This window comes from Pleurodeles waltl, chromosome 5, assembly GCF_031143425.1.
Source record: "Pleurodeles waltl isolate 20211129_DDA chromosome 5, aPleWal1.hap1.20221129, whole genome shotgun sequence".
In the NCBI taxonomy this organism is placed as follows: Eukaryota; Metazoa; Chordata; class Amphibia; order Caudata; family Salamandridae; genus Pleurodeles; species Pleurodeles waltl.
The window spans coordinates 1397836721-1397850016 of record NC_090444.1 but is presented as its reverse complement, the minus strand read 5'-3'; the positions used below and the strand labels follow the sequence as shown (position 1 = coordinate 1397850016).

Below are 13296 nucleotides of genomic sequence, written 5' to 3'. Positions count from 1 at the left end.
TTTGCAAATTGCTTGTTTCTAAGCATGACTCAGGACGAAAAGTCTGTAGTGGCTATTGAAGCAGCATTGAAACTAGTTTTATGTCAGTCAAAATAATCTGACTCATTCTCTGTAATGTTTTATTGAAACAATTCAAATTCAGTGTTGGGCCCCCCTAGAGATTGTGTTCATTATAAAACTGTTGGTTTCACCTTGACTGCTAATGATGATGATGTGGGGTACCTCCCTATAGGGTTGTGGCTCCAATTTAGAAGACTTGTGCATCAGTGGCCTCCGGCTAAAGAGAAAATGAAATGCAGATCAACATGCTGTAACCTAGGGCTTTTGGTCTGGCTTTGAATATTTTTCTTCCAAGGGTTTGCAGCTGGACAGTGCTTTCTTGACATACTGCTACAGTGTTCTTTGTTAAAAAAAAAAAAAAAAAAAGATGGGTTTGGGGCAAAGTCTCTGTGCAAGGAGGCATGTACTCCTCTAAGTCACTAACTAAGAGCAAAATTGGGCATAGCAGCTCATCTGGCAGGGGACCAGACAGGGGAAGCAGATCGTCTGTGCAGAGTGTTCTGGATATGATTTTTGACAGATGGGAGGGCAACCAAGGTGGATTTGTTCTCAATATCAACTAATAAGAACTGTCACCTCTTTTGTGAAATGGTTCTCCCACAGTTTTCTGGTGGATGATTTGAGCCTGAACTGGCACTTCAATGTTCATTATGTGTTCTCTCCTAACCCCCTGATCTAGGTGGTCATTTGATAGGCAAGTCGGTGCAAAACTCACATCATCTTGAGTGCTCCAAATTGTACTTATTACATTTGGTAAACAGGCCTTCTATGCTTGACACCTGGTGTCTTGTAATGTGAAAGGCTAGCTTTGGCGGCCGTTGATTTTTCATCAGAGGTTTTTGATACCCTAGCATGTGCCAGGCATTATCTCATGAGAGGAGTTTACTATAGCAGCAGCACATTTATGCCTGATGGCGGGATGAACACTATCTAGCCTCTCCAATATGGAATTTTCAATATCCTTTAATCAGCAATGTTTCTGGTGGTGCAAGGTTTGAATTTAGGAATTGTAAAGGCTTAATTATTAGTCATTTTGGTTGGCATATTCTCCCCTGATTCTCTTCCAAGTTCCTAATCTGATGCTGACCTTTCTATTGGGATCTCTTTATAAACCATTGCATAGCTGCCCACTGAGGTGTGTCCTGTGGAAGACTATTTTTCTGGTTGCTATAATTTTTGACAGAATAATGGGTATTGAATTGGATTGCCTCAATTTACTATTTGCACATGAAACCACCTTCTTTGCGCAAATTGTGTCTTAATTCCACCATTCATAGGCCATCTCAAATGTCATCAGCATTATTTATGACCCCTTAACTGTCCACAAGGTAGTGGGGCCTCTGCATAGGCTTGATCATAAATGGACTTTGCCACTAGATTCACAGAACGTCTATTTTCCATGTGTATGACAATCGGTTTCTTTTGATCACCTCTTGGTCAGTAAGGATGTGTGCAAGCAGAATGATTTGTAGATGTTCTACTTGTGCATCAAGCAATGTAATAAAAGGGGATGGATCCATTTGAAAGTTTCTGTGTCTAATTGGTGGGGGGGGGGGTGATATGAAAAACCTCTGTCTTTCTTTGGCGGTGTCTGTTCAGTCAGTTTATCAAGCAGCTAATAGGTCCTTCTTGTACGCTTTCACATGTGGTATTATTGCCTTTATAAGCTGGACAAACCATAAATATACTTTGCCAGAACTGTCCCTTCTGAACTCCTTAACTCTCAATCCTCCTCTTTCGCTGGTGCTTTAGGAAATGTTCATATTATAAATCTACACCAGGGAATATTGATCAGAACAAGCTGCTTCATAGAATTACATTCTTTTTTAATAGATATGACGTCCACAATGAGTTCCAGCCTCTCCTTTTGTTGATGGAAGTCTATTTCAGATATTTTTATTGACTCCTTCTTTAGTGTCTATAGGTTTTGTGGGCATGAGATGTAAGTGACTTTATTGGCTCCAGTGTCATCCTACGTAAATGATACAGCATCATTTTCCATCTCCAAACTGCTTCGATGACCTCATTCTGTTGAAGTAAGCCTCAGCAAGGCCTACTAGTGCAAGGGGTTCACCCTTCTCTGAACAAAGTCCTTAGACCACATAGGAAGAAGTTGGCACAGAAACTGAAATAAAAGACAAAAGTTTATTAAACCTCATGAGGTGGTTCAAACAGCACCTTTCGCTAAATGAAGTAGCACACTGAACTGAGAGAGCATGGTCCTTTTATACCCACGCAGGGGCTAAAAGGAGGTGGTACAATTATAGAAGCAAGACTTCTATACATATAAGGTCATGTGGAAATGCACAGTCGACAGGTAGGAGGGGCTAACCGTTTTCAAGGACTAACAGCTGCAGACCTTACTGGGCATGTGCGAAGGTTGGAGATGCTAAATATAACTTGTCACTAGGCAGATTTTCAAGAGTAGTTAACAGAAAGGTAGGACAGAGCACATGGTGAGCACATGGTAGCATGTGGCAGAGAAAATGGCTGCCATGAATACAAAATGGTTTCCGCGAAATGTTCACAATAGTTGCTAAATACAAGATGTCTTCTGCTAATGCTTAATCTAATCGCTGCTAAACTACAACAATTCAGCTCCATTAGTGCCAGTGAAAGGATACTACCACAAACATTTTTGGATCCAGTCTGACGCTTTGGGATAAAGCACAGGCAAGGAACCTGCTGGAGCGTTCATATCCCTCAGAAAGCAACATTACTGAAGATTAATAATTTGTTCTTTTTAAACATGTAAGCTGAAATATGGTGGTCATCTGGCATTGTTGGCACTTAGAGATTATTTTTTTTTTGGTCTATGAGATTAGCTAGAAATAAGGCAAGACCAAGAGTGTACACAAGGCTAGTATACAATACCACAACATTGTTATTAATGTTAACAACATTAATAAGGTGTTTAATACAAATACATTGTTTGTTCTTAGGAATGTTGTCAGCAGATCCCTAGAATAGTGAAATTTTTAGTTTACATGTAAACCTGTTAAATTTCATCTCATGGAATAGATCATGGATGTTGTTATTTAAGTTGCATGTGATTTCATAGAAACACGATTGTATGGAACACCATTACTGAGAAACCATTTCACCTAAAGTATTTGATTGGACTTTGCAGCATGAAAGGCATTTACTAAATCATAGAAACCAATTCATAGAATGTAATTTTGTTTTGAAATTGTGATTTTAATGCCTATGTTAAAGCTGTAAATGATGAGGCTGCAGGACTTAATTTCAGAAATATTTTTGTAGGAGGGATTTTTTTTATTGGTTTGCTTTAGGGGACATTACTTTGGGTTTATATCTTTTACATTGTAAAACATTATTTTGGATGTTTTTAATTCACTAACCCCTCACCGTCCCTAAATGCTATTTACCCCTGACCCTCTCACGAACTATCAATACCATCCATTCCTGCCCCTTAAAGCACACAGCACCCCTAATCTCTATAGGTGACCTCTAAACTCCACTGTGGGTGTGGTCCTTTTTTTTACAGGGTTATCCCCATACTTTTTGCCTTCTTCCTAATATTTGTTCTGAACTGTTTTTGTTGGCTTTAGGACTCTGGGCACTTTACCACTGCTAACCAGTGCGTGCAAATGCACTCTGTCTAAAATATATTGATGATTGGTTTATCCATAATTAGCACATTTGATTTACGAGGAAGTCCCTAGTAAAGTGCACTGTGTGTGCCCAGGGCCTGTAAATCAAATGCTACTGGTGGGCCTGCAGCACTGATTGTGTCACCCACATCAGTAGCCTTATAAACATGTCTCATACTTGTGACTATAGTATCTTTGTGTGCTGTTTTTAACTACCCATTTGCCCTGGCAAGCGCACCTACTTGTGAGGCCCAAACCTTTCCTTTAATGACATGTAAGTCACCTGTAAGGTAGGCCCTAGGTAGCCCTGTGGGCAGGGTGCAGTGTTTTTAAAAGATAGGACATGTACATGCCCTGATACTGCTAAATTAGTTTTTCACTATTGCAAGGACTATTTCTCCTACAGGGTAACATGGGGAGTGCCTTGAAATATCTTTTAAGTGCAATTTCCCATTTGGAGCAGATGGAGATGGGGGTTTGGGGTCTCTGAACAATATGCAACTTTTGGTGAAGTTGATTTTTGAATTATAAGCTTGAAAATACCACTTTTAGAAACTGAGCATTTTCTTGCTTAACCATTCTGTGCCTCTGCCTGTCTGCTGAATACACGTCTGGGTCAGGATGACAGTTGGGCTGTTCCTACATTCACTCTAGACAGTTACTCAAAGGGAGCTGAGGTGTGTCCTACTTATCCTAATGACCCATCACCAGGCTCATGGGTTGTCCTGAGCTAGAGTGGTGGGAGGAGCTGACACTTGCACCTGAATAGGGCTGTGCCTTTCCTCACACAAAACAGTCTCCAACCTCCTGGAGTATGCCTGGGGCCAGCGCAGGGAAGGCAGGGTCTTGTACACTACAAAGGCACTCTTTGAAGTTTGCCTACTTCAGAGACAAAAATGGGTATAAGCACTGGACCTCTGACCCCACATAGTTAGACCACTTCTGGACTGAGGGCATTCTGCCACAAAGAAGAGCTGGATGCTGTAGGTAGGACTGCCACTCTGGCCTGCTGCTTCTGTCCTGGGAGTGAAAGGACTGTACTTTGCTTTCTACATCCTGCTTTTCAAGGTTCTCTAAGGGCTTGAACTGAGCTTGACTCCTGTTTAGAAATCTCAGGGCCATCAAAGACTTTACCTGCCACCGCTTTGGCTCTCTTGCTGAGGGTCCTTGCTTGCCAAGTAGTGCCTAATCCAGTTCCTGGGCTCTTGGAAGTGAGCTCTGGTGCATCTGCGAAGAAACTAAGCTCATCGACTCCAGAGTGACTTCGGAACCGGTGCTGCTCTCCAACTCCACACCGCTGCCTGCACCGGAGCCTTGGTCCCCACTGAGGGCAGTGACCATGACCTGCAACACAGGCCCGACGCCGCCGCAGCACCTCCAAATTCCCGCCACAGAGTGAGTCCTTAGTGTTGTCACCGGCACCCATGACACCTGACTGACTCCACTGCAGCTCCTGTGGCCCTGTGGTGTGATCGCGACACCGCAAAATCCACACTTCGCATCTTGACTTGCTTGATTCAGCGACCCCGCCTTGTCATAAGAAACCGTCAGATCACCACTGATGCAGCATCACCTTCCCTGCAACTGTAAGGAACTGACGCCTCACCTCTCCTGCCTACCAGTAAGGAAACAACGCCTCCACTCCCCAGTATGAATAAGGAACCAACACCACACCGGCTCTAGTGACACTTCAGCTCCTGAATCTGTGCAGCATCTTCATTTCCTCATCATTTTTGAAGGGTATGGTACCTGAGGTCTGTGCCGGCCCTAACTCCCTCACAAGTGGCATTGTACTGTTGGGAATGACTTCATCAAGATGCCGTGATAGCCCCATTTGGAGCTGTTGTGTTTCTAAACACTTTACTATGATTTAATCTTTGAAAATGTGTATCGTTTCTTGTGTATGTTGGAGTTTTGTCATTTTGGTCTTGTTTTACTCAGATAAATATTGCCTATGTTTAGGTTTCACCTGCACACGTGCTTGCATACTGCTTTCAAAATATATTGTGTATATAAAAAAAAAACTTAAAAGGCGCTTAGAACCAGCCCGTTGCTTACCTGAACTTGCCATTGGCTTATTCCAGCATGAGTCAAATTTCTTTGCTTATGATTGGCCTGTACCTTGTCTGCTTTCACTTCCTGCTCTCTGCTGCTTTCTGCTTTGCCGTCCTGCCATTGTGTTGCCCTGGGTCCAAGTACGCTTTCCGGTCACTGCCATTGGCTAATGGTCAGTGTTCTTCCACTGAACATATGCTTCCAAAGGTACTTTTTTGTTTACTTTTAAAGTGAACGCGGCTGCATGAAGTACTTCCTAGAGCTGCTCGGTTAAACTACGTCAGCCCCCCCTACCACCAGGCTTTCTTCAATCATCCAAGCTTTTCTTTTGAATACCCCCTGCCTCCTCACTTTACGCAGCCTTTATTTGGACACTTTTCTATCTTTTGTTGCAGAGCAAGTACCTGCACTTCTCTATTAAAGCTTGGAAATAATGTATATATTTATTGCAGACTAACGTGTCTTTTAGGGGTTTTATGTTAACTGCCTCCTGTGTGATATTTCATCATTGCTATTGCAGTTCTAAAAAGAAGACAAAACTTTGCTCTGGTAAAGTTCTGCTCAGAAATACATGGGCAGTGGATTTGGTTACGGAGGAGGATGATCATGATTATGGACAATATCTCTTATCATGCAGAGTTTGCTGGTGGTCATTAATTTATTTATTGTTAACGTATTTTATGGCACTGTCCTCATGCCGAATTGCGACAGAACGCTGTCAGTAGCACTTTTGTGTGCCTCTGCAGGACTACAGTTAACTGTAAAGTTGCATGCCGCAATAGTAATTTATCTCCCTGGGAAGGACTAAAGGCTGAACTGCATCTGTGGGGATTCAAACGTGTTATCTTCTGGTTCTTCCAGAGCGCTACAACACATGGTTTAACCCGCTAAGCTATACGGAGAATGCTTTATCCCTGTTTAGTGATTATATTTATAATTTGCTGACACAGGTGTTCGAGCGTCCAGAAATGAGTGTGTTGTTTTGTAAAATTACAGTAAGCGAACCCGGATGTGTTTGCAGTCTGTCCACCTCCCCCTGCTTTCCATGGCTTGCTTGCTCCCTCGCGTCGTCTTGCTCTAACCTCCTTCCACTGCCCATCCCTCATGTGGCTTGCCTTACCTGCCCTTCTCCTGCTGTCCATTGATTTTTGCTCCCCTTTCCAGTGTCACTGTTTGAGAGAGCAGGAGGGTGAAAGAGAGCACTCCCAACACCTTCCCATGCGTGTCCCCTGCAGATAAACACAGCATTTCTGGGAATTCATGATCCCATGAAAGGGCTGGGTGTGATGACATGATTCCATGAAAAGCTCTTCTGTGTTTTCCCGAACATGACCTGTATTTTTCATAAAATTACTTGCATGTACAGTAAAGTAGGAACTCCTTCAAAATGCTAACAATTAAGTTATGGAATTGTCTGATTACATTAAAATTCTTGGGAATACAGTACAATGCATGCAAAATACAGTGCTTCTGGCTGCAGACTGCTTAGAAAGAAGTTAGTCCTTCTGCCTTTTTTGCAAATCAGTTACTTTTTTCTATGTGTTTGTTTACAAATATCACACTAATTGATTTACATCACAGTGAGCTAAGCTGCTGGACCAACTGTGCTTGGCCGATGTAAGCACAGACCTTGGCTTATGCTTTCTCATTGGGGAATGCGCAGACAGAAGTGTTGGACGATGAATTAGTAGAGCATATGGTTTGACAAACAGTATGAAGCACATCAACAGCAGGCATCTCAGCATGTCCTGCAGGCATTACAACTCCAAAAAGGACAATAACATTTTAGGTTTTGCCTGAGACAATAAACATCTCTTGTTAAAAAAAAAAAAAAAAAAGCATAGTGCCCCCATCCTGCCATGTTACAATTTGCTTGCTCCCTCCTGGCCCCATCCCACCCTCCTCATGCTGTTGCTTCGCCCTCCCTCATCCCGCCTTCCATCTCCCTTAGTCTTGCGCCAATCTTCTTGCCTCTTGTTTGTTCCTCGCCCCACCTTCCTCCTGCTATCCCTCATTTTGTATCCTATCTCGCCACCCCTCCCTATCCTGTCACACCAAAAAAAAGACATTGAAAGAGCCAAATTTCTCTCATATACATAAAAGTTATTTGGTTTTGTCAATGCTTTTAGCAATTTTGCACAGCATCACTAAAAGTAAAGAAAAAATAACACTATGACACGGCCGCCATTGACCACATCACAGCACTTTTTTTTTTCCCTTTTAGCTATATTGCACAGCGCTATACAACTAGCTAAAAAAAAATGACCAAGCCAATGGAGCTTGCATAGGTGAAACCTATTGTCTTTGTCAATGCTTGTCCTAAACTAGTGTGGAGTACTTTTGTGGTGTTTTTACTGTGGTTCTGTGTGTGTGTACCAATACTTTACACATTTCCTCTGAGATAGGCCTGACTGCTCATGCCAGGCTACCCAAGGGTGTGAGCCGGGGTTATCTCCGCTGTGTAGCTCCCTTACCCTGACTAGAGTGAAGGCCCCTACTTGGACAGGGTGCAACCCACTGCCAACTAGAGACCCCATTTCTAACATCCACCCATCTCTAATCCTAAAAGCCCTTTCTACCCCTATACTCCACCCATCCCTGAACCCTAATAACCTATCAGCAAGTCTAAACTACACTCATACCTGTCCGTACATTCCTCCAATGCCAGAAACATAAAATCCCTTTCTACACTTAACTATCCCTGAATCCTAAACCCCCTCATTACGACTGAACTCCACCCGTTCCTGAAACCTAAAAACCCCTTTCTATGCTCAAACCCTGTCCATTCCTGAAGCCATAAAACCCCACACTACTCGTTAACACCACCCATCCCTGAACCCTAACAACCCTTTTCCACATCTCAACTCTACCTCTCCTTGAACCCTTAAAACACCACCCTGAAGTTCAATGATTCCTAATCCCTCAAAGCTCTTCACTGCCCATAAAGTCTGCCCATCACTGAATCTTAAAAACCCTTCAACACCCCCCACACGCCACCCATCCCTGAACTCTAACCCCATCACCTCCAAATACAACTCATCATTATACCCTAAAAAAACCTTCATCCCCCTTCATTCCACCATGCTAGAACCCTAAAACTCACTTTCTACGCCAAAACTACACTCATCCAAGAACCCTAGAAAAACCCTCTGCACCCCTAAACTCCACCCAAGTTTAATGTCATTTTGGATATTTTCTTACTATTACCTTTCCTTTAAAACGTTCCCTTTAATTTTCCATTCGTTTTGTGTTTTGTTGAAATTGCCCTTCCTTGAGGTTGTTTTTCCATAATTTTGTTTCTTCCAGTGTGGTTCCCAGGTTACATTTTTTTTGTTAATTCACATACATCAGATTATTCCATTATTGGGCCCCAGATGTTTTAGTGTGTAACCTCTTGCAGTGCTAAAGTTAATAAGCTTGAGATGCATCTTTTATTTGAAGATTGCAAATTCCTAGCAGTGGGAAAAGTCTTGATATTTTAACTAAGTTATTTTGGTGCACTGCCAAGTAAAAGTGCTGGCCTCAGAGACAGGTAAATGAAATCAGGTTATCCCTTCTATTAGTAGAAGCATGAAGGAACCAATCCCAAAAATAGAAAAGCGTTTTAACACAAGGAGAAAAGCAACATCACAAGAAGAATATTACAATATGTGCATAAAAGATGCATTACAGAGTACCAGTTCCATTGTAGACTGAGGTTTGTTCCTCCATGCAAGTAATCATCCATCGTGCCAATGGGGAGGGATCTTTACCAAGGTGCAATTAAAATCTTATATTTTTGATTCTAAGGACACAAAAAGGAATCAATAAAGCTATAGGACAGTCAAATCAGTCAATAGAGTGCATGCATAGAGCAGTTTTACATGCATGTTCATCTTGTGTCTTCCTATGAGTCTCAGTTGACTATTCTAGTGGCTGATTCAGATTTTTGGTGTGACATTGGACCCAGTGCTGCATTGGACCAGTGGACCAAGCAATGTCGTCTGCATACCTTGGGGAAAGCACTGAATGCAGCTGCTGGACAGCACTGAAGAGTTAAAAAAAAAAAAAAAAAAAAAAATCGGCCACCTGGTCTCACCGCAGTGGATCCAGCATACATATGTTCACCTGCAGGACCTGTAGAAACATATTGCATGTCCAAGCTGAATCCTCTGTCCAGAATAGCGAAAACAGCAGACTCCCAGCTTTCTGAGGCCTACCTACAGGTACAAGGCAATGTGACGTTTATCAGTGAGGGAACCAAAGCTCTTTGGAAGTTTTCGTCAGTGTCTGAAAACTTTCAGAAAGACCCCTCTGGTTGTCAGATATGTGGAACCTGGGCAAGTACAGAGACTCTGATCCCACACCTGACAAAGAGCATGTGAAAGGATCTATTTTTTAAATGTCTACTCAGTATCTAGGAGCATTATTCTTTTGAGTATGAAATACATATATGTGTCTTTTAGCACTGAATGTGTTACTGAGCAAGTGGTCTCTAACTGATGCCTTATTTGATGATAGTTTAGGAAAACAGGAAGACTGTCCAAACTGCTATCTCTGCCTTTAATAGGGGATTCATGGCCTTCTCCTGCTCCTCCTCTCTTTCGTCTCCTCTGACCCTCCTTTCATCCTTCATTCCCTCCTTTCCTCATTCTTTTTCTTCCTTCCCTCTGCTGGAGAGCTCCAGAGAGCCTTAAATCGCAAATGTCGGGTATAATCGTCATACAAACCCCGTCACTGGTTGTATGGACCTTTTTGTCCACTAGGAGAGGATTCTAAGAGCGATAATATACATTTATTTCCATAAACAGTGAAGATTAATGGGGCTTCACAGGCAAAGACAAAGAGAGGTGAAGTGAATCTGAAGAATTTGATTAACAAATTTTAGTCGGGTTAAATTGATTACTAAGCAGATACTGCTATTTCAAGTGTTATTGTTACAAATTTAAATGAGCAATACATTGATCCTATACCTTGAGATACAACATTACAGGGTGACAATTATATAATCATACAGAATATCTGAATGGTCTGTTCCATAAAGGAAACAACTGTTCTAAATAAAGAAAGCAGAAGTCGAGAAATGGCATTTTGCAAATAAATCAATGTGTCTGCTTCAGAAAACCAACTAAAGGTCTCTCATGAGAGAACAAGCATGCCTAGGCATGAAGACTTTGCACACAGCAGCGGCGATCAGCAGAGGTAAAAATCGTTTTCTCAATTGAAGAAAGCAAAACATCTCTGTAAGGGAGACCTTCCTCTCTAATCTCAGGAACACATTATTGTATTTCAACAAAATCCTTAATTGCAACATTTCAGCTTGTTCGCGCACTCAGAACCAATCAGTTTTTTCCAAACTCAGAGCAAGTATACAACCCAGACTCTCATGCCAAAACAATGATCCTCGCATGGCTATGTCCTTGAATTGTTATACGAACCGACAAACTGATATAGTTACCTCCTCCCACAAATCTTCCACCCTGGCATCTTTCCCTCTTCCTGATCGGAACTTCACTGTCAGTTGTCTAATACATAAAAATAGAGCTATTCACTATTCACTGAAAAAACACGGCATTTTCAGTGGGAAGAAAAAAACATTACTTTCAAAGCTTCCGCAAAGAGTATGTGTAGGAACCTCTGCACCTAAAATATGTAAAGTTTCAAAGTGGCATTATTATTAGGTTAACTTAATTCTTTTCAGTAGTGTGTGTTGATTATAATGGCTAAGTGCAGTTACCTGCTACAAATTATATGATTAATATGCACACATTATTTACCGTTTTAAATCACACTTTAGTTAATTAATGCATTTAATTTTGTGAATAAGATTTATGCTCTCCCACCTCTTTTTGTCCTTCCGTCCCTCCTTTCGCCCTTCTTTGTGTTCCCATAAAACACAAGCACATAAAACATTTGCAACCTTGCCTTCCTATAACTCAATTTATGCATATTTGTTGACTAAACAATTGTCAAATTCCCGGTATTAAAACGCTCCATTGATTGAACCTCTGTATAATAGAGGTAAGTAATGTTATTCTCTTTGCAATCTCCTTCATTGATTTAGGGCTGAATTCAAGGCACAACCACAGTTAAATTGTTATAGATACCTTAGCAATAAAGGATGTATGTTCTGTTCCTAGGATTTTTGTCTTGTCTTTCTCTATTATAAACTTTCAGCATATTTTCTATCAGTCTCTACACCTCAGTTTAAGTATGATCACATAGGATCAGTTTGTCAGCATGAATCAGTAGACTTGTAAAAACACTTCCCAATCAAAGAGGAAATAATACCCCAAAATCTCGGCCTCCTCCGTTTGTCTGAAAAAGAAAGGTTGAACAGCAGTGGCAATAGGACAGACTGTTTAAAAAAAAAAAAAAAAAAACTTATGTGATGTGATAGTCTTGAAATCAATAATGCTGAAGAGCAGCCTTTCCTTTCCACACATGTTTGAATAAATGGCAGCAGTCAGTGAAAGTGTACTGCTCCAGAAGGTAATTTCTTATAAACATGTAACTGTTTTACCAAATTCTGCACAGGAAACTGAATTATTTTTAAAGCTGCCTTCTCCAGGAGAAAGACTCTCAACGAAGGATTTTTTTTTTGAGCTAGTTGAAAACTCTAGTTCTTTATAAGAGCTCTGTGAAGTTTACAGGCAGCTGTTAGGGGAAGGAGTAGAAAAGGTGGGTTTATACTGTAATGAGACTTTCCGTCGGTGATAGCTATGAATATTGTGGGTAGTTATCGACGCTAGGAACTCATCAAAAGGCAACATTTTGCTAGTTCACAGCTATCTCATTTTTTCGTTGTTGCATTAGTGTTCCTTGCAATGTTTGGAGATACTTTTCTGGTTTTGGGCGTTCCCATCAATACTCTTTCATGATGATGTCATTTAGGGTCTTGTATTAATTAATTGAAGCGCACCTGCATTTTCACCTAGGTTCCCATGACAGTGAGTTTGATTTTGCATGTTTGTCTTTTCTGCATGCGCAGCCTCACTGCTTTGGCCCTAAAATCTACAGTAGGAAAGTGAATTTTAGCTTATCTTGAAAACAGTATTTTTCCTTCCCTCTTGTCTGACATTTATCACCACCAAATTATTTTGGAAAATATATTCATAATTGTGTATTTCCTTTTGCTATTCAGGGTTCCACTGAAAGTAGAGCAAGCCAACAATGCCCGTGATGCCCTTGCGAAAGCTGTTTATAGTCATCTTTTTGATCATGTGGTGAACAGAGTGAACCAGTGTTTTCCTTTCGAGACCTCTTCGTCCTTCATCGGGGTGCTCGACATAGCTGGGTTTGGTAAGTTAATGTCTCCTCTTTATTGCTTATATATCATCAGTACAGAGTTCCTATTTTTTCAGTCATGCAGATTATTTAATCTTTTCACTTACTTCTGTTTATTATCTTGAGTTGCAGTTAAAATAACATTTCTTATAGAAGACATTTTGCATTCCGTGCACCCGTGCTTCATAGTTTTTCATGCAGGGAGGCAATTTATGGTGTATGAAAGGTGATTTTGAGGTCTAAAATATTCTTGGACATTTTAATTTAAACAATTTAGTGCTTTCTTGTGGTATCTTGTGAC

General features: G+C 41.2%; 1 protein-coding gene across 7 annotated transcripts in view; it reads left to right on the top strand.

The window, feature by feature from the left end:
* MYO6 (myosin VI) overlaps positions 1 to 13296 on the top strand; it is an 892076-nt gene that overhangs the window by 433791 nt on the left and 444989 nt on the right. For all 7 annotated transcript variants that reach the window (XM_069235652.1, XM_069235651.1, XM_069235650.1 and 4 more), the window contains exon 13: positions 12853 to 13010. In XM_069235652.1, coding sequence (XP_069091753.1) covers positions 12853 to 13010 — 158 coding nt within the window. The remainder of the gene's footprint in view (positions 1 to 12852; positions 13011 to 13296) is intronic.